At 49.9% G+C, this 25,656-nt stretch overlaps 9 protein-coding genes across 9 annotated transcripts; 5 read left to right on the forward strand and 4 right to left on the reverse strand.

The window, feature by feature from the left end:
* Window positions 1-1,432: 1,432 nt before the first annotated feature.
* On the forward strand, window positions 1,433-2,215 carry FOBCDRAFT_276164 (HAD-like domain-containing protein; the record flags this gene model as incomplete). The annotated part of the gene is made up of 2 exons (XM_054705214.1): window positions 1,433-2,034; window positions 2,089-2,215. 2 exons carry the CDS (start codon window positions 1,433-1,435, stop codon window positions 2,213-2,215), a joined length of 729 nt encoding a protein of 242 aa, XP_054561189.1.
* Window positions 2,216-2,253: 38 nt separating this feature from the next.
* On the reverse strand, window positions 2,254-10,339 carry FOBCDRAFT_321132 (uncharacterized protein; the record flags this gene model as incomplete). Its single annotated transcript, XM_031185532.3, has 6 exons — window positions 2,254-3,246; window positions 3,299-8,887; window positions 8,935-9,794; window positions 9,838-9,895; window positions 9,944-10,030; window positions 10,079-10,339. 6 exons carry the CDS (start codon window positions 10,337-10,339, stop codon window positions 2,371-2,373), a joined length of 7,731 nt encoding a protein of 2,576 aa, XP_031036667.2. The 3' UTR covers window positions 2,254-2,370.
* A 330-nt stretch (window positions 10,340-10,669) lies between these two features.
* Window positions 10,670-12,569, forward strand: FOBCDRAFT_185789 (uncharacterized protein). Its single transcript, XM_031185531.3, has 2 exons — window positions 10,670-10,860; window positions 10,915-12,569. The coding sequence occupies exons 1-2, from the start codon at window positions 10,794-10,796 to the stop codon at window positions 12,471-12,473; spliced, it is 1,626 nt and encodes a 541-aa protein (XP_031036666.2). The 5' UTR covers window positions 10,670-10,793; the 3' UTR covers window positions 12,474-12,569.
* A 12-nt stretch (window positions 12,570-12,581) lies between these two features.
* On the reverse strand, window positions 12,582-13,715 carry FOBCDRAFT_321134 (Alpha/Beta hydrolase protein). Its single transcript, XM_054705215.2, has 3 exons — window positions 12,844-13,715; window positions 12,747-12,793; window positions 12,582-12,696 (listed from the first exon to the last, which is right to left on the reverse strand). Exons 1-3 carry the CDS (start codon window positions 13,678-13,680, stop codon window positions 12,618-12,620), a joined length of 963 nt encoding a protein of 320 aa, XP_054561190.1. The 5' UTR covers window positions 13,681-13,715; the 3' UTR covers window positions 12,582-12,617.
* A 561-nt stretch (window positions 13,716-14,276) lies between these two features.
* FOBCDRAFT_227082 (serine hydrolase FSH) lies at window positions 14,277-15,438 on the reverse strand. The gene is made up of 4 exons (XM_059609731.1): window positions 15,344-15,438; window positions 15,272-15,290; window positions 15,138-15,224; window positions 14,277-15,085 (listed from the first exon to the last, which is right to left on the reverse strand). The coding sequence occupies exons 1-4, from the start codon at window positions 15,383-15,385 to the stop codon at window positions 14,568-14,570; spliced, it is 666 nt and encodes a 221-aa protein (XP_059467415.1). The 5' UTR covers window positions 15,386-15,438; the 3' UTR covers window positions 14,277-14,567.
* Window positions 15,439-17,475, reverse strand: FOBCDRAFT_227087 (major facilitator superfamily domain-containing protein). Its single transcript, XM_059609732.1, has 6 exons — window positions 17,133-17,475; window positions 16,962-17,085; window positions 16,705-16,911; window positions 16,316-16,654; window positions 15,896-16,263; window positions 15,439-15,847 (listed from the first exon to the last, which is right to left on the reverse strand). Exons 1-6 carry the CDS (start codon window positions 17,395-17,397, stop codon window positions 15,576-15,578), a joined length of 1,575 nt encoding a protein of 524 aa, XP_059467416.1. The 5' UTR covers window positions 17,398-17,475; the 3' UTR covers window positions 15,439-15,575.
* Window positions 17,476-17,587: 112 nt separating this feature from the next.
* On the forward strand, window positions 17,588-19,549 carry FOBCDRAFT_227092 (cytochrome P450). The gene is made up of 7 exons (XM_059609733.1): window positions 17,588-17,850; window positions 17,900-18,054; window positions 18,102-18,266; window positions 18,317-18,627; window positions 18,677-18,888; window positions 18,945-19,003; window positions 19,051-19,549. Exons 1-7 carry the CDS (start codon window positions 17,613-17,615, stop codon window positions 19,219-19,221), a joined length of 1,311 nt encoding a protein of 436 aa, XP_059467417.1. The 5' UTR covers window positions 17,588-17,612; the 3' UTR covers window positions 19,222-19,549.
* A 34-nt stretch (window positions 19,550-19,583) lies between these two features.
* On the forward strand, window positions 19,584-22,498 carry FOBCDRAFT_241362 (uncharacterized protein; the record flags this gene model as incomplete). Its single annotated transcript, XM_059610348.1, has 4 exons — window positions 19,584-20,213; window positions 20,260-20,566; window positions 20,683-21,041; window positions 21,152-22,498. The coding sequence occupies 4 exons, from the start codon at window positions 19,584-19,586 to the stop codon at window positions 22,496-22,498; spliced, it is 2,643 nt and encodes an 880-aa protein (XP_059467418.1).
* Window positions 22,499-22,858: 360 nt separating this feature from the next.
* On the forward strand, window positions 22,859-25,399 carry FOBCDRAFT_44349 (glycoside hydrolase superfamily). Its single transcript, XM_059612199.1, has 3 exons — window positions 22,859-22,954; window positions 23,003-23,321; window positions 23,373-25,399. Exons 1-3 carry the CDS (start codon window positions 22,882-22,884, stop codon window positions 25,306-25,308), a joined length of 2,328 nt encoding a protein of 775 aa, XP_059467419.1. The 5' UTR covers window positions 22,859-22,881; the 3' UTR covers window positions 25,309-25,399.
* The last annotated feature ends 257 nt before the right edge of the window (window positions 25,400-25,656 follow it).

A 25,656-nucleotide genomic window follows, 5' to 3' on the forward strand; every position in this document is an offset into this window, starting at 1 on the left:
TTCACTCTGTTACTCCTCAAAGTCAAAATATTTACCGAACGTCCGGTATTTGCTGCTCACTCTGTAAGGTTACATTGCTAATAGATCTCGCCAACACAAACCTACCTACCGAAGAGGTCCTCGGCTAGCGTATAAATCTCATGCGCCTAACCCCCATGAAAAGGCCGTAACCCGAAGCAGTAGTTTTGATCCGGTGGGTTCGATCGGCAGACCATTTAGCGCCCAAGAAACTAGTATGTTGCATCAATTCCCAATACGTCTTAGTAAATGTTACTGAATCCCATATTGCAATCTGTTCCCCGCTGTTGATTTTGCTGCTACGGAAGTAATATAGCCAAAAGTGCGCCTTCTTTTTACATGGTAGCAGCGACTGATAAGCTGAGAACAGGGCCGGCATCGTCAATCCGGCTTGATACATGGGACCGTGATCTGAGGAAATTGTGAAGCTTTCATAGCCAATGCTCCAGGACAAATAATCATCATCTGTCATCATCGGTCTCATAGTGGCTAACAAGTATGAACTTGAACTTTCCAGGACTTGGCGGTCCCGGCTGGTGGCACTGGAAATAAGTCTGATTGCTGCACTCACTAGTATTCATCGTGTTTAGCTCTGGCTGACTGCATGGTTGGCCCTGAAACATATGAACTGGGGTATACATACCTGGGCTTAGCCTTTCAAGGTCTCAATATTGACTATGTCGGGCAGGTATAGTAACGGTGGCTACTTCTATATAGGTTAAAATGCTAAGTTGTGAGAGATGTTTGAGTGTCCCCACGGTAGACTAGCCTCCAGTACCAGCTTATGGATATACAGAGATTGCTGAGGATTTCCCGAGATTCTAGAAAAGGGTATAGCCTTGATTTTAGATATAGGATGGTTATGGAGCTTATGATATGATTTGCAAACCAGCGTTAGAAGTATTGTCCCAGGTTCGGTCGATGTGATATCCTCGTCTCATTGTACTTGCTGTACAAGACCTCCCAAAAGTTGTCACAAAGATGGACAAGTTACAGATGCGACGAAATATTGTCAATCTGAGATAATCCTTGGAGGGAGTTGATTTCCGGTCCGTGATAGCCGTTCGTGTGTTAGTAACAAGGCATCAAGTCCTAGAAGTGATGGGCCCGGTGAGAGCAGTCCGGTTCAATTATCAATCAAAAGATTATGCAGCCAGTCCGGACTCCTCTGACCTAGCCATCCAAAGCCGGGAAGCAAACGACTGATTGATAAAGTTCCAAAGGACTTTGATGTCGCATGGACGATTCCATGTTACATCCTAATGCGGGGAAGATACGTCCACATGCTCTGATTGATAGCGACAAACCTACTATTTAATCCCCGTCACAAAATTAGCCAAACGCTGTGTAGGAACCAGATTGAGCCTTATTTATCTCTTTCTATCGATAGCACTATCAAGATATCTCAGATATAATGGCTACCTTCAGCAAAAACGTTGTCTTCGATGTGGTCGGCACCCTCGTCAGCTATGAGCATCTCTACGAAGCCATCAAAAAGCGCCTGGGCCATAAGCTCATCCTCCAGGGCATTCAGCCAACGCTCCTCGGGCTATGCTGGCTAGAGATGGCAGAGCGAGAGTACACATACCTCTCGCTCCACGGCCAATATGTGCAGTTCCTCAAGCTTTTTGAAGCTCTGTTCTACCGCTGTCTTCATTATGCTGGCATTGAGAATCCCCGCTCCTTTGCAACTGCAGAGGATGTTGCCTACTTAATTAATGAGTTCAAGGAATTGAAGCTTAGGGATGGAGCTGCAGAGTGTATTCAGAAGCTTCGCGATGCGGGCTTTATCGTCAGGTGCTTCACGACTGGGGATATCTCCCGTGTAGGGGGATATTTCTCGAAGGCTGGAGTTGGCCTGCCGGCTGAGAATCTACTGTCTTGCGATACGGATGGAATGGCGAAGCCATGCCCTGAGGCATATAAACCTATTTTGAACAGGGTTTCTACTTCTGAGTCAAAGCCTTGGTTCGCGGCTGCGCATCTTTGGGACGCGTCTGGGGCGCAGTCTGTTGGGTAAGTCATCTGAAAGGGCTACGTATGGGACATTACTAACATGCGATGCTGTAGGTTCAATACTGCTTACAGTACGATATTGGAGGGTGAATACCTCTCCGAGATATATGGAGAGCTGGATGTGGTGGCTGAAACGCTACCTGCAATGGCAGACAGGATCATCGTAGCCAGTAAGCAATAAACGTGTTATAAGAGGAGAATAGTTCAGGATAACCAATATCAAAGATACTATGGAAACTCCATTATGATGAATTGTTAACTGAATCTATAGATACAACAACAAGCCAACACCGATAACGCCAGTCAATTACCCAAGTAACTATCACAAGACCCTAATCAAGCATCGCCATCCTGTGCCTCCTTGCGCAGTGCAGCAGGAAGAATCTTACTCTTGAGCGCAATATCACCCGCCAGTGCATTCAGCGAGCCCTTACCAAGGACTTCAAACACTGCTACATCCGCCTTGGCTTCTCTAAACAGCCAATTCCTCAACTCAACCGCCACAAGCGAGTCCAGTCCATAAGCAGCCATAGACTGAGATGCGTCAATGCCTTCAGCAGGTATGCCCAGCATCTTGGCCATCTTCTCAATTATGGCGTCGCAGATGAGATTAGTAGCTTCAGCGAGAGACTCGGCTGCAGGAATTGACTCGGTGAGGCGTAGGCCATTCTCTGAGTCTGTGTCGTGGACTTGCTTTCTGCCCATTTGGAGAAGATGAGAGAACTTGGCATCGCGGAACCAGAATGGTAGTTCATCGGGACTTGCGTCGCTACCTTCTTCAGCCATGCCCTGAGTACCAAGGCCAGTAACGACTTGACAGTTCGTGGCAGAGCGCTGGGGCTGAAGAATAGCCTGCTTGATCATGGAGAAGAACTCGGCCTGAGAAATGGTCAAGTAACCCCATCTCTCAAGGTTGACGACGTAGTCTGCATTCTCAGCGACGAAGCCAACGTCGTCAATGCCACCGAGATCTAGAGTCACAGCTGGAAGACCTTGTTCGGTGCGGAAGTGAGCAAAGGCATCTTGGAATGCACCGCCGGCTGCGTAGTTGGCTTGACTCGAGTTACCGACGACACCAGCGGCTGAGGAGAGCATGATGAAAAAGTCGAGGGGCATATGCTTGGTGAGGTTGTGGAGGTTGATGGTTCCAGTGACCTTGGGACGGATTGCATCTTGGTATTGAGCATAGGACATGGCTTCGAAGATGGAGTCCTGTAATTGTCAGTGAAACATTTTTGATGCGAATGCTTGGGGATGAACTTACGTTGAGAACCATTCCACCATGGATGAGACCTCGAATTGGAGGCATCGTCTTGAGAGCATCGTGAACACTAGCAGAGAGCTTCTCATAGTCTGACACATCGCACTGAAGAACAGCGACATTGACGGCATTCTTCTCAAGGCTTTCAACTAGTGCGGCTGCTTCAGGCTTGGAAGTTCCCGATCGCGAGACGAAGATAAGGTTCTTGGCACCATGCTCAGCAAGCCAAGCAGAGGTGGCTCGACCCAAACCTCCAAGACCACCCACGAGAAGGTATGAGGCGTCAGCGGGCAATTGAAGAGTCTCTTCACTCTTGGGAAGAACCTTGACAAGATCGTCTGCGCCCGCTGTGATGATGAGTTTGCCTAGATGCTTACCAGCTTGCATGACTCGGAAGGCATCCTCAATTTGGGAGACCGGGTATGTAGTGATGGGACTGATCTCGTGAACCTTGTTCTCTCGGAGAAGATCCATCACTGAGTTGAGGGCAGCGGCACCGAGCGGCTTGCGATGACGGAAGATGACTGTGAGATCAACAGAGGCAAAAGTGACGTTGCGAATGAAGGGCGTCATCTCGAGCTTCGTGTTGATCTCGATATCCCGCTTGCCAATCTCAATGAAGCGCCCAAACATTGAGATACAATGCCACGTCTCACGAAGTAACTCACCCGCCAGCGAATTAAGTACAACTTCAACGCCCTTCCCATTCGTCATGCGCCGGATACCATCGGCAAAAGAGCTATCGCGACTAGAGAAGATATGATCATCAGGAATACCATACGTCTCGATCAAGAACCTCCGCTTATCAGCTGTTCCAACAGTCGCGTAAATCTCTGCGCCGACCATCTTGGCCAGCATGATAGCAGCCTGGCCTACACCACCTGCCGCAGCGTGAATCAGAATCCTCTCACCCTTCTGAAGTCTTGCAGTGTCGATGATGGCGAAGTAAGCTGTGCAGTACACGATGGGGAGAGAGGCAGCGACCTCAAAGGCCATTTCGTCGGGGATCTTCTGCACGAGGGTGGCGGGGTTACGGACGTATGTGCTGTAACAGCCGAGGGTCCAGGTACAGACGCGATCGCCCGGTTTGAGGTGCGTGACGTTGGAGCCGACTTGAGTGATGGTACCACTGCATTCACAGCCGAGGAAGTTGTCGACAAGCTGACCCATGGCGACCATGATATCGCGGAAGTTGACACCAGATGCAGCGACGCGAATGTCGACCTCATCATCGCCGATTGGCGCCTCAAAGGTTGGGTCATCCTTGAAGCGGAGCGTATCGAGCAATCCGGGGATACCAATCTCGAGCTTCAGGGGCCTTCCAGGCTGATGGAAGGGCTGTAGTTCAGGTACAGGCTCTTGAGTCTCGTGCGCGATGTACTGGTTAGCTGAAACGTCCTCAATAACTCGGGGAATCATAAGCCGACCATCGCGCTCGCGAAACTCCCAGTCATTTTTGGAAATGTCATCCTCGCGACGGAAAAGACCCTGAAAAACGTCAAGGATGGTGCTGGCAGCGTCTGAGGCTGTTTGAGAGGCACCGTTGTCGAGGTCGAGGGTGACGAGGCGCTTGGTCTGATCCTCTGAGCGGATGGATCGAGCGAGCCCAGTCATAAGACTGACTTCAGGGAGAGTTTCGCCAGTTGCGCCGTTGCGCGAAACCCAAAGAAGACCTTTGCTGGATGAAACAATGCTGCGGACCTTGAGAAACTTGGCTTCGTCAATCTGGTGGACAATTGGCTGGACAATCTCATCGAGACAGACGTAGACCTTGTCAGAAATATCAGTCGAAGCGTAGTCATCCAGACTACAGACCTCCGGCTGAGCACCAGTCAGGTTCGTCAAGCCTTGAATCAATTGCTTCGTCGCTACACCATTACATCCAAAAGAGTCCACAATGACAGCAGACGGGTAAGTGCTCTTCTCCTCCCGTTCAGCAGTAGTGACGATGACACTGTACATACACTCCTCATAGTCAGGGAAGTCTCTCAGACAAATATCCAGTCCTGAGAATCCAGTGTCGCGCAAGAGGTCAGACCACGACTCTTCAGTCAGTGTAGGTCCATGAGTACGGCCTTCACCTGCGCCGAGCCACCAGCCGGGCAGGTTGCCAAAGATGACAGAACCACGAAGAAGAAGATGCGTTACTTCCATGAGGATGAGCTTGCCACCTGGTTTCAGAAGGTTGCGTACGTTCTGCATCGTCTTCTTCATTGTGCCCGTGGCGTGAAGAACGTTGGCTGCGATGATGACGTCGTAAGACCCAAATGCAAAGCCCTGATCTTGCAAGTTGCCCTCAACGTCGAGACGTTTGAAATTTACGAATGGAGCCCAGGCTTTGAAGTTCTCTTGAGCCTTCTCGAAGAACCCACTCGAGATATCGGTGAAGTCATACTGTGCAAAGCGAGGGTACGATCCAGGCTCATGGCCACCAAGCGTCTGGAGGATAGGCTTCGTCGCACCGCCTGTACCAGCTCCAATCTCGAGGATCTTGAGATCGGGTTGTTTGTGGGAGAGCTTCTGGATGACCTTTGACATCTGCTCGTAGCAGCGGTCGGTACCCAGGGCAGTACGATAGAGATCGTAAAGAAGATCGTTCTCTAGCATAAGAGTGAGAGGATCGGCTTCTTGGCGAAGAATTGGAACGAGATTCTCGCCCATGCGACAGATCATTTCACCCTCAGCGCTGAATGAAGCAACCTTCTTCGCCAAGTCTTGACGTTCATCATCAGAGAGAGACTCCCAAGATGAGGACTGAAGAGCAAAGTCCTTCTTCTCAGCACGCTGACAGACCCCGACCATTTGATCGTAGAACAAACGGTGGTGCGAAGACATGTTAGCGCGTTCCTCTGGCTTGAGAGTCTCAACAGCTTTCTTCATGTATAAGAACGCTGCAGTCTCCATGTCGCGAATCTCAGCTGAGATCTCGTCGGTCGCAGCCGTTGATGGAAGGACCTTGTTGAGGTTTTTGGCCTCCAAGAGACTGAGGTCGTCATCCCAGATCATATTGAAGCAGAGCTTACGGTTGTCGGTGTTAGTGTCGGCAGCGACCATGTGCGCGATTGAAGAGCATCGCAAGCCCTGAATCTCAATCATCGCCAGGCCATGACTAGTATCCAGCGCAGTGATGTCAGCATCTGCGTGTCGGAAGCCCTTCCACAGCGCTGATGAGGCGACCTTAAGGATCTGTCCGGGCGAACTGCAGGGCCTGTTGGCAACCATCATTCGCTTGATGAACGTAGGTACAAGAGGACTGGACAAATCCTTGTCGCCAGATGCCAGAGCGGGGAAGATTGTCTGCAGCACAGAGTCGAGAGTGACAGGGTGTAGAAGATGAGGGAACTCAAACTTGTGAGGCATGAGTTCTGCTGTGTCGGGGACTGTAACGTTGGCGTACACGAGAGGTTGCTTCTTGGCGCTTCCAAGGTTGGAGATGTTCTGGAATGAAGGACCGTAGTAGAGACCGACGTGTGCGAGGTCATCGTACATACGACGAGTATTGACAGCGTCGTCGCAAGCTTCTTCATGTTGAGCGACGAGATTGTGCGATGTCTCAGCGCGGAGCTTCGTTTCTTTGGCACCGCCGAGGTCGCCAGAGGAGTAGCCCTTCACAGCAGCGATACAACCACGGCAGTGCTCACTCCAGCCTTCGTTTTCGCTAACAGTGAAGAGTCGGAACTCCCACCAATGATTGGAAGACTCGACAGCAGAAGTACCCCACGGTCGTGCGGTGAACATGGTCTCCAAATCTCCGTCTTCCTCACTAATCATAATCGCCTTGCCGATCTGGATGTCGCGCAGCTCAAACTCGGTGACTTGATCAGCATCAGCCAATTGTCGCATCGCTTCAACAGCCATGGTGATCATGCCAGCGGCCGGGTAGAGAATCTTTCCCTCCACCTTGTGATCCTTGATCCAAGGGAGTTCAGACAGACGGATGAAGCCTCGCCAGCGGGGTTCAGTCGGGTTCCAATCAGACACTGGTGCGCCGATGAGATCCTTGCGAGGCTGGTCTCGCAGACGATAGTTCTTACTGATTCGAGATTCATGCCAGTATCGCTGTGAGTGGTTCCAAGGATATGGCGGAAGATCGGGGAGGACGCGAGGACAAGGACCATCAATTGGCTCGTTGATGCGCGCGAGATTGACGGCGTATCCGTTCATAAACAATTCACCCGCAGCTTTCTGAACAGTACTGAGAGGATCTTCTTTGCGGACAAGACAAGAGGTGTAGGGGAGCTGTGCCTTGCTGCTGAACGAAGGATCCTTGAGGATGCTCTTGATGGGGCCAGCGAGGGTAGAGTGAGGACCAACTTCAACCAGCATCTGCACGTTCATCTTGTTACCACGAGTAAGACGCTTCCCATCTGGCTTGAGGCCGAGACACATGCTCTTCAGAGAAGACGTGAACTGGACTGATGACGTCATGTTTCGGACCCAGTACTCAGCGTTGAGTTCAGATATGGGCGTCAATGTGCCAGTAACGGAAGAGTAGAACTGCACGTCTGAGTCACTCGCTGAAGGCTTGGGAAGAGATTCGAGGGACTTGCGATAAACGTCGGCGATCTGCTGCATGTGATGAGAGTGATACGCGACAGGAACCTTGAGACGGCGGAAGAAGACGCCTGTGTCTTGCAGTAGAGACTCAAGCTCATCGAGAGCGGGAGCATCTCCAGAGAGGGTGACGTTGTAAGGCGCATTGTAGCAAGCAATCACCAGCTTTCCACTGGTCAACTTGTCAAGATATCCTTGAGCTTCATAGGGCGATAGTCCAGCAGCAGCCATGCTCCCATTGACACTAGAGTCCGCTGCCAATTTCGATGATGCGACACCACGGTAGTATGCCGCAATCATAGCAGCTTCCTGCGACAGAGCACCGGCAGCATACGCAGCTGCGATCTCACCACTGGAGTGTCCCATAACAGCAGTAGGTTGAACGTCCCACGAGCGAAGCAAGTCCACCAGCGCAATCTGCACAGCCGTGCAAAGAGGTTGGCTGTACAGAGGCTCATTGACAAGGCTTGTCTCAGCATCCTTGGAGAGTTCTTCAACAAGATCCCAAGTACATCCAATGTTTTTGAGAGTAGCTCCAGCGCGATTCAGACTATCGGCGAAAACGCCATACTGATGCATGAGTCCAACACCCATTTGCGCCGTCTGTGCACCTTGACCCGTGAAGACGAGACCGAGACGCGAGACCCTCTGCGACTTGACGAGACTGAGCTTTCCGTTCTCAAAGTTGTCAATGAGTTCATCTACAGAACTAGCCGAGATAGCCATTCGGTAGGACAATTGAGAGCGACGCTGGGAAAGAGTGTAGGCGAGTTGTTGAAGAAGGCGGGCGTGTTTCTCGGCTGGGATGTCGCGGAGGTAAGATGCCATGCGAGCGAAGAGCGAGGATGCTGCTTCTTGATGACCTGCTGAAACTACAAAAACTCTTCGATCGATGTCTGTGTCTATAGTCTTCATCTCGTGCTGCGTTTCGTCGTAGCCGTCAAGAACGACGTGGGCATTCGTACCGCCATAGCCGAAACTGTTGACTGAAGCACGGCGAGGGACGTCCGCGGGCCATTGTGTAAGCTCCGTGGGAACCTATCCAAGTCAGTAAAATGATCCGCCGCGGCGCCCGTCGTAGATACCTTTATGTTCCATGCCTCGAGGTCAAGCCGTTCATTCGGCTTCTCAAAGTTCATATTCGGCGGAATCTGTCCTTTCTCAAGACACAGCACCGCCTTGACGACACCAGCAAGTCCACTCGCACCCTCCAAATGCCCAATATTCGTCTTGATTGACCCAAGATATAAAGGCGAAGAGCGCTGGCGATCAGCGGTAAACACGCGATGAATAGCACCAGCTTCCATGGGATCTCCAGCCTGGGTGCCTGTACCGTGCGCTTCGAAGTATCCCGTCTCAGCAGGATCAAGACCAGCGTTGGAATAAACCTCACGAATAAGCTCAGCCTGCGCATCACCATTCGGAAGCGTAATGCCCGCCGTTCTCCCATCAGAATTAACGCCCGTTCCTCGAATAACAGCGCGAATAGGATCACCATCCCTCACAGCCTTATCCAACGGTTTGAGAACGAGCGTCGCGATACCTTCACCCCTCGCATAACCCTTCGCCCTATGATCAAAAGCATAAGACCTTCCATCCGGGGATAAAAAGCCTAGTAAACTCATAGCAACCATGATATCAGGGCTGAAGATGAGGTTTGTTCCGCCGACGATGGCCTGTTCGGCTTCACCCATTCGTAGGCCTTGGACAGCGAGGTGTAGACCCACGAGGGAGGAGGAACAGGCTGTGTCGACGGTCACGCTGGGGCCTTTGAGGTTGAAGAAGTAGGAGATTCGGTTTGAGAGGATGGATTGGCCGTTGCCGGTTGCTTGGTAGAGAGGGCCAGTCTCGGGGTCGCGACACATTATGTCGGCGTAGTCTTTGCTGAAGACGCCAATGTGGACGGATGTTTTTGTGCCCGAGGCTTGGTCGATTGAGATGCCGGCTGATGATGTTAGTTATGTTAGCGGCCTGAGAGAGGGACTGACCGTTCTCGAGAGCCTCATAGGCTGACTCTAACTGCAGTCTTTGTTGAGGGTCCATAGCCTGTTATCGTCAATGCTGTAAAGCTAGCGTATCTGGTGATGGTCGTACCTTGGCTTCATTGCGGCTGATGCCAAAGAAGGGCGCATCAAAGCACGCAATATCTTCATCCAAGAAATGTCCACCAACAACATTCATCTAACACGTATCAGCACATATAACTCCCAATCAACTCAATTAACTCACAGCGCCATTTCGGTCTGGGTCAGGATGATAAAAGGCATCCAGAACGAATCTATCCTCGGGCACCTTTGACCAGGCACTTTTGCCCTTGGAGATCATTCTCCAAAGAGCTTCAGGTGTATCAGCACCACCTGGAAATCTCGTGCTGATACCAGTGATGGCGATTGGCATGTTCGGGTCAATTTTGGGCTTGTGAGCGCCGTTGGCCTCCCCGTTTGTGCCATTATGACCCTTGGTATGGCTGTTGGTGCCGTTTCCGTTCATGTTGAATAAGGACAAGTTGATAAAATGATGAATATTCTAACGAAAGGCGCTTGGATCTATCTAGTTTGAAACAATGTTGGGCTCTTGGTCCTTCTATATCGACGTCTATCTTGACTTACACCATTTTCTGGTCGCGTGAAGTCCACGCTTATTGACATTGGCTATTCTGATTGGCTGGCCACTTCCGACACATCAATCGTTCGATCCAACAGTCTCGAAAGCTCAATAGAGAAAGTCGTTGGTCCGAAGGATTCTCGGCAGGGATTCTCGGGTAATTTAATGGAGCTGATCTCCCGCTCGGCGAGTTTCTCTTGTTTCCTATTTCCCCCGCTCTACATCTCCATCTCGCCGATATCAGCTCAGCCTGCCTTTTTTGCATCGCCTTACGAATGCGCTGTTGAATCAACTGTACTCTCTACGGGCGCCTCTTGGTTCTGTGGCCTCTATCGCAATCATGACTCCTCCGAACCCACCTCGTAAGGTTTTGATGGTCGTTACTGTGGGCGGCTACACTCACGCTGGTAAGACTCCATCACCGGGCTTTGGCCTCCCATCGCTAACGCTTCTGTCCGTAGCCCCAGTTCTGGAACTGGGAAAGGTTCTTGCCCAGCGAGGCCACGTTGTTGACTTTGCAACTCTTGAAGGTCAAGAGTCATGGACAAAAGGCTACGAGTACATCAGTCAGCTTCACCTCATGGGCCCCGGCCCTTCAGATGAAGAACTCGAAGCTCATTATCTCCGCATGCGAGAATGGGACGCCTCAAAGGGCTTCGCTGGTGTCATGGACTCCAAGTATCTGTTTGACTCGTACTGGACACAAACTTATCAGCATCTGAAGCGTATTGTCGATGATCCTGCCACAAAACCTGACATGATGGTCGCTGACTTTTTCGTCGACGCCGTCAAGGATATCCTGTACCAGTATAACATCCCCATTGCCATGGTGTATCCTCAGATGCCGGCTTTGATGTGTCCTTGCTCTTACATCCCCGGTCAGCCAGGGTTTCAGATTGAAGGGACATTGACCTCTGAGAATGCTTCGATGTGGCTGCGTTTCAGGAATGAGCTTGTTATTTACAAAGCGTTGCCTTCAATCATCAAATGGGTCAAGTGGACCAAGAAAATGAGACAAGATGCTGGGGTGAACTACAAGCTACCAACTCCAAGCAAACCTAATTACCTGGTCCTGATCAACTCATTCTTTGGGCTTGAGGTGCCAAAGGATATTCCGCCGCTGGTCCAAGCAGTTGGTCCTATTCTTGCCGATACTTATCCTCCCCTCTCAGAGCCATATGAGTCTTTCTTGGAGAGCCATAAGAAGACCTTATACTTGGCTCTTGGTACCCATATCATCCTGTCTAACGACCATGCCGCTAAACTCGTCCAAGGACTAGTCGCTGCAATGGACCAAGGTCTCATTGATGGAGTTATTTGGTCCATCTCTGAGGCTGCACGTCGAGATGTTGATGCCAGTCTTCACTTCACTGACAAAGGTGGCAAAGCTTTTACCTTTGCATCCTTGTTCAAGGGTGAACACCCATCCTTTCTCATCACAACCTTTGCACCACAGCGTGCCATTTTAGACCATGATCACACAGCTATCTACCTAACCCACGGTGGTGGCTCCAGTGCCAACGAGGGCTTGTACCACGGGAAGCCGATGCTGGCCATGGGCTTCTTCTTTGATCAGATTTCTAACGTACCCCGCCTTGTCGCAAGTGGAACCTCTGAAGCCCTTGACAAATTCCGCTTCACTCCAGAAGAAGTCTGCCAAAAGATCAAGTTGCTATCCGAGGACAAGGATGGATCATATCAACGAAATTGCATACGAATGCAGCGCATCGCCAGAGCCGCATCACGCCGTAAGGAACTAGGTGCAGATCTCATCGAAGAGGTCATGTACGATACTGAAGGACGCTTTGATGGCAAGAAGGAACTGCGACCGATGCATTTGCAGACAGCTGATATGCGGATGTCACAGTTCAAGGCTAAGAACTGGGATCTATGGCTTGTTGGGTTGTTTACTCTCGGGCTTGTGCCTTTGGCTTCTATTACCATTGGGAAGTGGGCTTGGACAGAGAAGAGGGCTATTGGTGACTGGGCGGGGGAAACTGTGAAGAAGTGGATGGGCTGATTACAAATAGTATGCCGAGAAGTATTAGGTTCTAGTATTTAAATATTTAAACTGAATGAATGGTGGCCCATGGTCTCCTCATCACCGCCGTAGACCATTATGCTAAATGCCATCAAGTACTAGACGTTCTGGTCGAGTGATACTCTATAGCTCGCCTGGGAACCGAGGCATCTCGAGGAAACGCTCGACCATGACGTTGAAGGTCTCTGGGTCTTGCATGAACCTGTGAAAAGTTAATTGATGTCGCATAGATACCTTGATGCAGTGACTTACGCAAAGTGGCTGACTCCGGGTAGGATAACGAGGTCAGAACCCCAGATCTGATACACACGTCAGCAAGTAAAAGAAGATTCTGTAACGGCTGACTTACCCAGCTATGAATCTCGCCAGGAGTAGAGCGAGTGACAGCCTCCTCAGAGTCACCATCAACAATCCATATGATGGGAGCATTAGGATCAGAGTATCGCGTAGGAATCTTGGCAAAGGATTTTGCATCCCAGTCTGGCAGACTTCCCCACATCGTGTTCATTCTCTCCTCGAAGTCATGGAACGAACCCTTTGATGGCGAGTTCTTCTTATACTCCTCCTGAACTCTCTCCATATACTCTAAGAACACAGGACTCTCTGCAGCAGTAGCGTTGATGTTCTCGGGGCTGTAAGTACCGCCGAACGCAAAGGAGCGGTCGAGGCGAGAGGTGAAGTTCATGACGAGGTCGAAAGAAATGCATGCGCCGTCAGACCAACCGACAGTTGAGAACTTATCAATTCCAAGGTGATCCATTAAGCCAATGACGTCCTCGGTCATGAGATCATAGGTTAAGGGGCGGCTAATATCATCTGACGAACGACCCTGAGCTCGAGAATCGATTGTGATCAAAGTGTATGGGTGATCTTTGAAATGGTTGATCTGGTTGGTCCAGTAATCACTGTTGGCAAAGCCACCATGGAGGAAAACAACAGGGTTAAGGCCTTTAGCCTTAGTCTCTTTGAGCGGCGCGCCGAATGCCGCGTACCATAGATCAATGCCGTCAATCGGTGCTGTGCCCTCAAAGTTGGCCTTGGGCATAGGTGGAAGCTCGGGAAGAGTCTGCCAAGGCGCAGTATACTCGCAAGACTTTCCAGCCTTGGCGTCAACTTTAATGTTTAGACCTGAGACCATGTTGGCGAGCATCAGTGCTGAAGCTCCGAGATGTGACCAAGACTGCATGGTGAAGGTCTGCGTGACTGGTCCTAGGACTGAAGATATGAGATGGTGATGAGGTTGAGATGTATTACATAAATTATAGGTACTATGTGGAGCTATTTGTCTTTTTTTAACATCCTAGAAAGTCAAAAGTGCATGATTCAGTCCCGTAGTTCTTTCGGCCGCTCGCTTGCTTCGCGATTAGACTTTTGGAAGCAGGGGTACCGTCATAGTGGTTGCCTAAGGATATTTTAGCTGACAGCCTCAACAAATGCGTATTAGCATTACATGGCAGTGTTGTACTGAAGATCGGCATTACATGCCGCTGCAAGCGAGATTTGATATCAGGACGCGTTATGACAGTACTTGTCTATGAACCATGTTGCCACGTCGTTGAGGTGACGAGCGACCCTGAGACCCTGATCGGGTCTGTGAATTGACCTATCAGGGATTGATATTCTGGCCTGGCAATCCCTGTAAGGGTGTTGAATGTGGGGGAATTGAGTTCGGAAAACCAAGAATGACGCTAGGAGATTTATGCGAACTCGGAAAAATACGGAGAATTATAGATAGCTCCAGGTTATGGAATTCTAAAAGTGATGGTAATGAGCTGTTACGGATTAACTTTGGCATTAACAGTACAATTCACATACTGATTCTTGCCGTGACAAGAGAATTTACTATCCACTGGGCAATCCACGGTTCCTTTGACGCTGCTCACTAAACAGTCTTAGTTGACGTTGTCCTAAAGGAACTACAAGCTTCTATAGCAGCAACTATTCACAGCCCGGTGACCCCATGATGTCATGTTTCCGTTGATCCGAGAGCTTTTACATCAATTATTGATCAGTACCCTGAGAGGCAAGGTCACACGGCATGTAATCGTACTTCTAACCAACCCGAGAAATCTATCAACAAGCAAAATTTGCCTTCGCACTCAAAATCTTAAACATCTGCGCCACAATCCCTGTCGTCTGAGGATTGACTGGCAACGAATGCCCCTGCCCATGGTCATAAATCTTGGCAGAGTGAGCATCACAAAGCGCAAATAACCCCAGGCTCTCTTTATACCATTGATCCTTCTTGCCCACTACATGCGCCGTAGGTATCTGAACAACAGGCTTGCCGCACTGATCTATACGATTCATGCCATCGTACGTAAAGGGCTTAGAGCCGCAGATAAACATTGCAAACTTAAATAAGTTGGTCTGGGGCTCGAGTGGGTTCTTTTTGGAGTAGTGTGCGAGCACAGATGCTGTTATGGCTGCGCCTTGGGAGAAGCCGACTACACCGTCGAAGGGGCCTTCTTCTGCTATTATGTCGAGGACGTTGTCGATCGCGTTGGTAGCGGTTTGGGCCGGTGGGATCTTCTGTAAATGGTCCCATAAGTACCATTGGTAAAAAGGTCCCTCGGATAATGCTTCGATGCCTATATTGTATGTGATTAGGGTAGGACTGGCGCAATTGGGGCAAGATCTTACCTTGAGCAGGAGGGCATTCTACTTCTGCATCGTAAAACTCGAACGAAAGTGTTGGATCATCTTGAAGGAGATGGTGAATTACAGGACCTGTTAGAGTTAGCTCGGGATGTGCAGTGCGAGGATTGACATCATACCAAGCTGGATTTTAAAGATCTACCCATCTTGGTTAGCTATCATCGTCGGTGCGTTATCTAGGAACTCCTTACCTCGGAGTTGGTGCCAGCACCATGGAGACAAAGGATACGCATATTGAATGAATATTGATATAAAATATATGCCCAAAAGCCATTCAGAACGAGGTGGGTACTGTTGAGACTTTACTCTTAGGTATTTATTCAATCTGCCGAGTATAAAACTCGGCTCGGCGAGTATTAAAGTGGGATATGAAACCCGCCGAGACCAATCAATATCACCACCTATGCTGGCTAGCACTCTTCTCTAACTGCTAAGAGTGCCTGAGCCAGGTACTAGCCTGAAAACACCTTTCTTGGTGTACTGTCTCATCAAGATGATGCCCGCAGCCAGCGCAGACGGTATGGATAAGCTGGCCATGACAAAGAATTGCTCGTTGTAGATATCCCCATAAGCCGATTTAATGTTTGAGATCCTGGATGCCTTGTCAAGTTCTTTGTTGAGAATTGCGCCGCAGACTGCAATTGAGACGCAGCCGCCCAAAGTTCTGAACGTATTCACGAGGCCCATGGCGGTCGCTGAGATGCGCGTTAGCGAAGGCAGCCACTTTGATGGTGTTTACTTACCGTATTGTTCCTCAGATACCCAATCTCGCGCGAGAATCATGAAAGATGGGAGCATGAGTCCAAAGCCAATGCCTGTCATGACTTCAAACCCATATTGACTGTTCGAAACAGATGACCCAGTTGGTAGAGTAGACAGCAGCCCGACACCAATAACTTGAAGGACACCACCGCAAAAAAGAAGCAGAGGTGTCGCTGCAGGAAACTTGCGATAAAGACCTCCAGATAGCGCAGAGAAGCCCGCTGATGGGAGAAGCACTGGCAGGAGAAGAACGCCCGCTGTTGTTGGGGACTTGTCATTGACGTGTTGTAGACGCTGGGGTAGTTGGATAATGGTAGAGTAGAACGAGCTACCCATGAAGAAAGCAGATCTAAAATTCCCAAGTCAATAGAAGACTGAGATACGGGATTATTCGTACCCACATCATGAGAAGCGCAATGTCCGGCTGCAGAAGCAACGGAAGAGGGAAGAATGGAGCAATTGATGAGTATCGGGGGAGCACCAATTCATACCCAATGAACATGATCAGCGACACTCCAGAACCGACTAAACAGCCAATAATAGCCGGGCTCGACCAGCCGTTTCCATCTCCAACCGTCGAGGCACTCTGTAGAGCGTAGATCAGAAAAATCGTGGCAGCCAAGAAGAGGAACGCGCCGGGTGCGTCAATTTCCCTCCATCCATTCCTCACAGACTTGGAGTTATTCTTCCATCTGAGTGACGGGAGCAGCAAAAAGGCACATACTGCTGCACCGGGTAAGCTGAGGCATAATCAGTCCTGAAAGTATCGCGGCCGTGAATTCTCACAGACTTGAGTAAAAACACCCATCTCCACGTCGAATGCTGGGCCAAAACGCCGCCCAACACCGGGCCCAAAACACTCGAGAAGGCGAACACTGAGCTCACGACGCCAGAGTACAAACCCAGCCAGCGATCGGGCGTAATGTCAGGGACAATCACCATTGTAAGTGAGAAAAGACCAGAGGCGCCGAGGCCCTGGAAAGCGCGGAAGACAATTCTGTCGACAATTAGTCACAGCAAGTGACTGGGTTGAGAATAGTCGCTTACAATTGTGTCATGGATTGTGCTGCTCCGCAAACGCCAGAGAATAGAGCGAAGATGGCGAGGCAGGCGTAGAAGACGGTGAAGCGGCCAAAGACATCGCTCAATCGTGCATGTAGAAGCAAGAAGCCTGATCGGTGATTAGTAAACAGCATTAAGGAGAATTGAGAGCTTTACCGTTAAATGTGACCATGTAGGCAGTGACTATCCACGAGTACTCGCGCTCATCGTCAAAATGCTTTGCGATGGTGTCCAGCGTTGTCGATACGATCGTCGTTTCCAGCGCAGACAGGAAGAGACCAAACGTCAATCTGTAGCAGTTAGCATCGCTCCTGAAATTGTTTCCGCGGGTTCCACACCCAATAACCGAAAGATGAAGCCTATAACCTTCCATGGTTCTGCTAGCTGCGCGAATCTGCGCGCTCGACTCTTCTTCCGCCATTGTTGAGCTTCTGTACTGGTCGCATTGTTGTGTTGCAGGATTTAGGCCTGGAGAAGTGATTTGGTGGTGCGATTCGGGTGATATATCACCTGAGGTGTTGGCTCGGGGCATTTCCGCCATTCTCGGCGCGTTTTGCGAGTTAACGATACAGCGTATAAAGAAGACAACGTAATATTAATATATTTTACACTGAATTTGAATTGTTCAATCGTGTCATGATGCTGAACCTGCCGTATTCTTACACCACGTTAGCGCTGTTCGCTGTAGGCCTAGAGCTGCTGCGACGGGTACTAAAGGCGCTAATCTTTGGATTTACTGGTCCCCTGTCCAGAGTTCCAGGGCCGTTATGGAACAAACTCTCACCACTGCCATGGCGTTTGGCATTCTTGAAGGGCACTGCACCTTTTCTTGCACAGGACCTTCATCATCAATACGGCGATGTCGTGCGAGTCAGTAAGTCTCCCAACATAGATAGACCATGCAAGTTTACTCAATCTTACAGCCCCGAATCTGGTCTTGGTGTCTGACCCAGTATCGGTCCATCGCGTTCTCGTGGATTGGGATCTGCATAAGAGTCCTCTCTATGAGAAATATCGACAGAACCCGCACGTCGCGACGTTGTTTACAGAGAGAGACAAGGCCAAATATCGCATTAGAGTGAGAAACCGGTACGAAATAGCATATAGGTGCTAACATTGTTCCAGCGAAGACTGCTCTCAAATGGCTTCTCAATGAGCTACCTCAAAGCACTGGAGCCGCTGATGCACGGCTGTGTTCAGGTTCTGGAGGATGTACTGGAAGAGCGCTGCGCTGCTGGCGGCGGGACAGCGACTGTCAACATCTATGATCTGCTCAGCAGTCTTGCTTCAGTGAGTACACTCAATTTTTACACACGTTTGGAGATAATTGACAGATCCAGGACATCATGGCTGAATGCTCTTTTGGAGGCTCCTTTGGCCTTGTTCGCCAGGGCCACCATCCGCTAAAGACGAGGATCACCAACTACATGAAGAAAGCAGCTCTGTACCAAACTGTACCTCTATTGAGCCTATTTGGTAAGCCTCGAGATGAACAGCTCGATGCAATTGTCCAAGGCATCATCGACAAGCGGCTGCACAGCCAGAAGGAGAGCGAGCGGAGAGACCTTCTTGACATGCTTCTCGAGGCTTCAGCTGAAAATCCTGATAAGTTGAGTATGGAGGACATTAAAGCTGAGATGTTTGTGTTCCTGTAAGTCCTCATTTTCCTTGCGAGGGCATCAATTGCTGATAACATGGAGACTGGCTGGGAGCGACACATCTGCCGTGACGGCAACTTTCTGCCTGATGAAACTTCTAGAGAATCCAGCTGCTCATCAGGCGCTGAAGAGAGAGCTGGATGAGCTTCTCGCATCATCGAGCGATCCGATCGTCGACGAGAACACTCATAACTTGCCATATCTGAATGCAGTCATCCACGAGACGCTTCGCATGCTACCCCCCGCAGCTGGCGGTAAGATGTTCATTTATTCCTTCTCAGGCATGATACTAACTAGTGTCAATTAAAAGGCTTTGCGCGACAGGCTTTAGAGCCCGTGACGGTTGGAGATTATGTTCTTCCGGCTGGCGTAAGTCACTGGCGTTGTGCCTGCAAAAACGCGACTAACAAAATTAGACATTGGTTACAGCAGACACAACAGCTCTCCACCGTGATTCTCGCGTCTATCCCGACGCTGACAAGTTCATTCCTGAGAGATGGATCTCTGGGCATGCAGGCGAAAAGGCTGCCGAAAAGCATTGGTATCCGTTCTCAGCAGGGTCACGAGTGTGTATTGGCAAGCAGTAAGGTCCCGCTCAGACTTTTCGACGATAGGTGCTAACTTTCGCAGCTTCGCGTTGAAGGAAGTCCGACTCATCCTGGCTGTTCTGCTGCGACGATTTGACCTCACGATCGTACCAGATCAGAAAATTCAGTACCGGCATCATAGTGTACTGTACATTGCCTCGGGGGAATATTTGGCTGGTGTTCGTAAACGGGTGGCGTGATGGCTCTGAAATGTGCTGGAAATCCTCCGAGGGCGATCTGCGGTGCCAGAATAACTCTCAGTGCATGATCAAAACGTATATATGTTAGGATGATTGAAGAGAAAATAAATTGAAATCTTCGTGATTAACTATAATACTAGAAAGAATTGTTAATTACTCGGAATGGCCGACCAACCTAAGCCTGTCCGTGTTGCCGTCATTGGGGGTGGAATCGCTGGTCTTCTCCTCGGCCAGTTACTCTCCTCAGCTCCCGGTATAGACGCACACGTTTTTGAACGCTACCAAAACGAGGACAGCCTCTCGGGATACCGCATCCAGCTAAGTCTTGAGATTCTCAATCTTCTGAAGACCCATCTACCGCCCGAGACATGGGCCAAGGTCCTTCCGAGCGTGGCCAAGACACCAAAAGAGGGCTACTACCACTCGTGCTTCATGCGGCCAGACGGACATGTTTTCTACACATACCTACCCGAGGAATTCCGCAAGACAGCCGCAGTCTCACGCCTCAGATTGAGGAAGGGCCTTCTCTATGAGTCGGAGAAATGGTTGACAACTGGCAAGAAGTTTACAACTTACCAAGAGCTTCAAGATGGAACGATCAAGGCAGTTTTTGCAGATGGGAGTAGTCATGTTTGTGATCTAATTGTCGGAGCTGACGGGATTACCTCACGGGTCCGACGTACTCTGCTACCCAGCATCCAAACAGTTCAGACAGATCTGGTCATCATCTACTTCAAAGTCCCCTACACTCGAGAGGTAGAAAGCATGATTCCGTACAAGACAGGGAGTCTGGTGAGCATCAAAAGCTCTTTCATGTGGGGTGATACTGATCAACTAGGTCCTCTACCCCAACGGCCAGGAAATCACCATCATGACATGGCAAAACCCCGAGCAGCCTTACGCTAAGGGTCTCGACCCTGAGCACATCGACCCAGAATCATCATACGTTATGGTAGGTTTCGGTAGCCGCCTTAGAGATTTCGCCGATCAGTCAAAATCACCGGCTGAAATGACACCCGATGAACTCAAAGCCGAGTGCATCTCCCGCGTCAACGCGCACCCAACCCACCCCTCCATCAAAGCACTAGTGGAGCTCATCGTCACAGACTCCGCCTACGCCAACGTCTTCCGCATGGTAGACGTTAGTGAGCCGTGGAATTCGGACAATGTAACGCTAGTTGGTGATGCCACATTCAAGTACGTTCTCGAAACACTTCTGGAATTCTTCGGTATTAATCAGGTAGTATGGCGCCATTTCTAGGAAAAGGAGCTGCATGCGCTATGGAGGATGCAGTGGATCTTAGTAGGACCATCATACGCTTCCCGGGCACTCCCGCTGAGAAGAGGGCGAGTATGCTGAGGGAGTATGTGGATACGATGAGGGCTAGGAGGCTGAAGGAGCGCAAGAGGAGTGCATTTGTTATGAATCTTTGCTTCTTTGGGACTACGTCCCTCAGAGCGTCTGTCAGGGATTATGGAATGGAGATTGCGAATGTGTGGTTGACTGCTAGTGGGCTCGTCCGGCTTGCTATTCTGGTATTGGTGATCGGGGCGTTTGTAGGGGGTATTTGGGGGCTGAACGGCGAGTTTCTGAAGAAACTGGCCGAGGGGCTCAGACAGGTGTTTGCAACCAAATGATCTTCTGAAAGCCTTTTCTTGTTTCGTAATATTTTACTGTTAATTGTTATTACAGACCATGACATTGCAAATTTCGTTTCATTATGGCGCAGCGTATTGAACTTCAGTATGAAGATCAGGGGAGTGGCGATAGAGTCTTCCCGCTCAGCTTCCTCGACACCTACTTCATGCCTGTTGATGTAGTCCTCGTCATTAACGGTACCTTGGACAAGGATCAACTGCGAACATCACTGTCAAAGACCCTGTCACTGTTCCCGCCTGTGTACGGGCGCTTCAGAAGACCCTCTGCAGCTACACGCGGAGAGCTCTCGCTGAACCTCTACCACCCCGTTCCCCTATACTTGCAGAAAGACCATCAAGGGGCATTCTATCCTTCTGTTTGGAAGAGGTTCATCAATCGCATCACGACTAAGAAAGTCCTGAATGGCCAAGCTCCTCTGTTACAGATCACCGTCACATACTTGCCTCACACCTCTCAGACAGTCTTGGGGGTGAGCTTCTGCCACGTCCTTGGAGATGCCTTGTCACTATACCATCTTCTAAAGGCATGGCATGATATACATACTCAAGAGACACTATCGATATCTCCCCACGTCGCTGAGAGGATCCGCTTCAAGTCTCCCTCGAAAGCGGTATTGTTGGAAGATATACCCCGACGTCTTCCCCGGCGATCACAGCTATTCTCCCCCACAGTGATAAGCAAGATCAAAGCCTATGCCCCACTGGTTCACACGATAGTGTTCAAGACCCTGGAATATGCAAGATTTGATGTCTCAGCAGAAGATCTCAGTATCCTTGTTCAGAAAGCACGGGCTCGGCTACACCCGGCGACATGCTCAACACAAGATGCATTTAAAGCCTACCTACTCAAGGCGCTGAACCGCTTTGTGTACAACGGGCTCATGCCGCATCCGCGTGTTACGCGAATTGTCACTATAGTAGATGCACGAAAGGCTAGAAACATGCCTAGAGAGTATTTCGGTAATTGTATCACAGCTGTTGATACGCCATATTTGCCAGCGTCTAAGAATCTGAGCGAAGTGGCATTTGCAGTTCGCGAAGGAGTCACTGGGCTGACGCCAGAGAAATTGGCCAAGGGGGATGAGTGGATTCAGTCTATTCAAGCTGTCAACGGGCTCATGGATTTGGCGCCCGCATTTGACCCTGATACTTTGTATGTAGATGATTGGACTAAAGTTTCTATGGAGGAGATAAATTTCGGACAGGAGCAGCATATGTTCTGCCAGCCCTTGGAAGTGGAGGCTTTGCCTGTCCGAAATTGGTGCATGATTTACAAGGCAAAGTCGGCTAATGATGCAGGCGATGCGAAGAGACTAGGATACCAGGTACAAGTCTCGGTGCCAAAGGGACAGGTAGCTGAGCTCATGAAAGGCATAGTTACGGATCTACAGGAGGGATTTGATGAGTACTTTTGGTAGGGTGGCGGTAATCTAGGTACAGAATTGACGCGTCGCATTCTGGGAGAAATGGGAACGCCCCTTGTCAGCTGAAGACATAATATGCAACGATAAATCGTAAGATAAGCTCTCGGATGGATATAGGTCTGGACTCTTGCGCCCATTCTTGTATAGATTAGGTTGGGGCTAACAGAGCTGAGGGATGGAGGATCGGGCTGTTCTTGGCATGTTACGATTCACTTCGGCCTCTTTTGGGGGCTGTGCGGAACTCGGCGAGAATATGATTGTGGGTGCTCATTTAGTGCCCAAGTGCATGAGTAGGAGTGTATATAAGGCTGAAGTGTTGGCAAACAGGATAGTGATGCTAAGACAGTAGCTCAAAGACTGAATACTCTGTACTCAAGATGTATCGACTTAGTTTGGCGTCTTTACTATCATTGGTCTTGCCCGTTGTGGCAGGACCTGAATCATCATCAGGTTAGATCGTCCTCAACACCTCAGCCAAGGCTTACTGACATGTCACAGCAATTGACCCCTCGCAATGGCTCAATGCCCGTGGTAAAGCGGACACACTGATCTCCAAGATGACGCCCAAGGAAAAGTCCTTGATGGTGACAGGCACCTTTGATGGAACATGCATCGAGTACATCGCGCCCATCAAACGTCTTGGTTTCGGCGGTCTTTGCATTCAAGACGGACCAATTGGGCTTCGTCTCGGAGATCTAGTCAGTGTCTTTCCATCTGGCGTTACTACTGCTGCGACGTGGGATAGGCAGTTGATGGCGCTGAGGGGAGAGGCCATGGCAAAGGAATTCAAAGCGAAGGGTGCTCACGTCATTCTTGGGTAAAATCTGTCACCATTTCTTTTTTATTGTGATCACTGACGGTAGATTAGACCTGTTGCGGGAGCTCTGGGCAGAAGTCCACATGGCGGTCGCAACTGGGAGGGCTTCTCGCCAGATCCTTACCTAACCGGCATCGCCATGGATGAAACAATTCGAGCAATCCAAGACACCGGTGTCCAGGCTACAGCCAAGCATCTCGTTGGCAATGAACAAGAAACGCAGCGAAAACCCACACTGATCAACGGAAAGATGGTAGACGCAGTATCCTCCAACATTGACGATCGCACCATACACGAGCTGTACATGTGGCCCTTTGCAGACGCCGTTCATGCTGGTGTAGCATCAGTCATGTGTGGCTACAACCGTGTCAATGAGACATATAGCTGTGAAAACAAGCATCTGATCAATAACCTCTTGAAGAAAGAGCTTGGCTTTGAAGGGTATGTCATGTCCGACTTTCTGGCTACTCCGCCTGGACTTAGTCCCGTCAAGGCAGGTCTTGATATGAACCAGCCCGGACCTGTCAATCTAATTCCTCTAGTTGAGACGTACTGGGGTGATAATCTTGTCAATTATGTCAAGAACGAGACACTCTCTGAGTCGGATTTGGATGGAATGGTGCGACGGATCTTGACGCCTTACTTCTATCTTGGTCAGGATAAAGGCTACCCCTCTGTGGACCCATCGTCTCAGCCCCTCGTTTACAACGGCTTCAAGTACCCTTATCCCGGCCCATCTCCAGTTGGTCGCGATGTTCGCGGCAACCATTCAGCTCTCATCCGTGAGATCGCTGCTGCCGGAACAGTCTTGCTCAAGAATGAAGGCTCCATTCTTCCTCTCAACAAGTCCCTCACCAACATCGGTCTTTTTGGCAATGATGCTGCTGATCCCTCCGTGGGTACCCTCTTCAGTGATCACGATGGCATCGATATCGGTACTCTTATCTCTGGCGGCGGTTCAGGAAGCGGCCGACCAAGCTACGTTGTCAGTCCCTTGGATGCGTTCAAGTCTTACGCCAAGGACAACGACAAACGGCTTCAATACGTCGCCAACAATACTGCTATTCTCAGCAGTATGCCTGGTTTGTACCCATGGCCAGAGGTCTGCATCGTCTTCCTCAAGTCTTTCGCCACCGAGGGTTTTGATCGCAAGACTCTTGTCGCAGATGACAACTCAGTCCAAGTCGTCAATAGTATTGCATCACGCTGCCCTCGTCGCACCATCGTTGTCACTCACTCTGGAGGGCCGGACGTGATGCCATGGGCGACGAACCCCAACGTCAGTGCTATTGTCGCTGCGCATTACCCAGGCCAGGAATCAGGTAACTCCATCCTGGACGTCTTGACCGGAAAGTTCAATCCCTCTGGCAAGCTCCCATATACCATTGCCAAGAAAGAGGAGGATTACAACGGAAAGATCATCAACATCACTGGCCCCGCAGCTGAAGACGCTTCGAATTGGCAAAGTGACTTTACCGAGGGACTGTTAATTGACTATCGACACTTCGACAACAAGGGCCTGGACCCTCTCTATGAGTTTGGCTACGGTCTCAGCTACACCACCTTTGATATATCCTCCAAGCTCGTCGTCTCCTCAGCAAACAAGATCTCCGCCCGCGCATCCCTCTCCAACGCTACACTGGCACTAGGCGGTAACCCTCATCTCTGGGAAACAGTCGTCAAGTGTTCCGTCGAGGTATCCAACACCGGCCGGGTTGCAGGCGCGACAGTCATCCAGCTGTATGCTTCTTTGCCCAAGAACCACATCCCAGCCAACAGCCCAGTACAGATGCTGCGTGGGTTCGAGAAGGTCCATCTTGAGCCTGAGGAGGCCAAGAAAGTGTCATTCAGCCTAAAGCGTCGGGATCTGAGTTATTGGGATGTAACTGCCCAGGACTGGGTGGCACCGAAGGGTGACATAACGCTCAGTGTTGGCTTCAGCTCAAGGGATCTGAGGTCTTCGACGACCGTTCAATTGGTAAAGTAACGTTGTAGAGTACTCGAGATGGATTGATTATCATGGAATTGAGCTTTGTCTTTCTACTTGTTATGAACTGTATTAGTAAGAGGTTTTCTAGTAAGATTGTATTTTCTCTACTTTAAATAAGCGTATATATAAACATTTCTCTCTTATTCTACGAGTAATGGTCTTTATAATAATTATAGATTGTAAATAAAGTTGAGAGTACTATATCAAAGGTCTCACATTCCAAACAATGTATGCACTTCTTGGTAAGTGCCAGAGTTGAGATTCATTTTCACAATGGTACGGGCTGGAGCAACAAGCTGGCTTCATCTTTCCTGGTGGTAAAACTTTCAAGATGAAGATCCCGAC

The sequence above is a fragment of the Fusarium oxysporum genome, chromosome VI (genome assembly GCF_013085055.1).
Source record: "Fusarium oxysporum Fo47 chromosome VI, complete sequence".
In the NCBI taxonomy this organism is placed as follows: domain Eukaryota; kingdom Fungi; phylum Ascomycota; class Sordariomycetes; order Hypocreales; family Nectriaceae; genus Fusarium; species Fusarium oxysporum.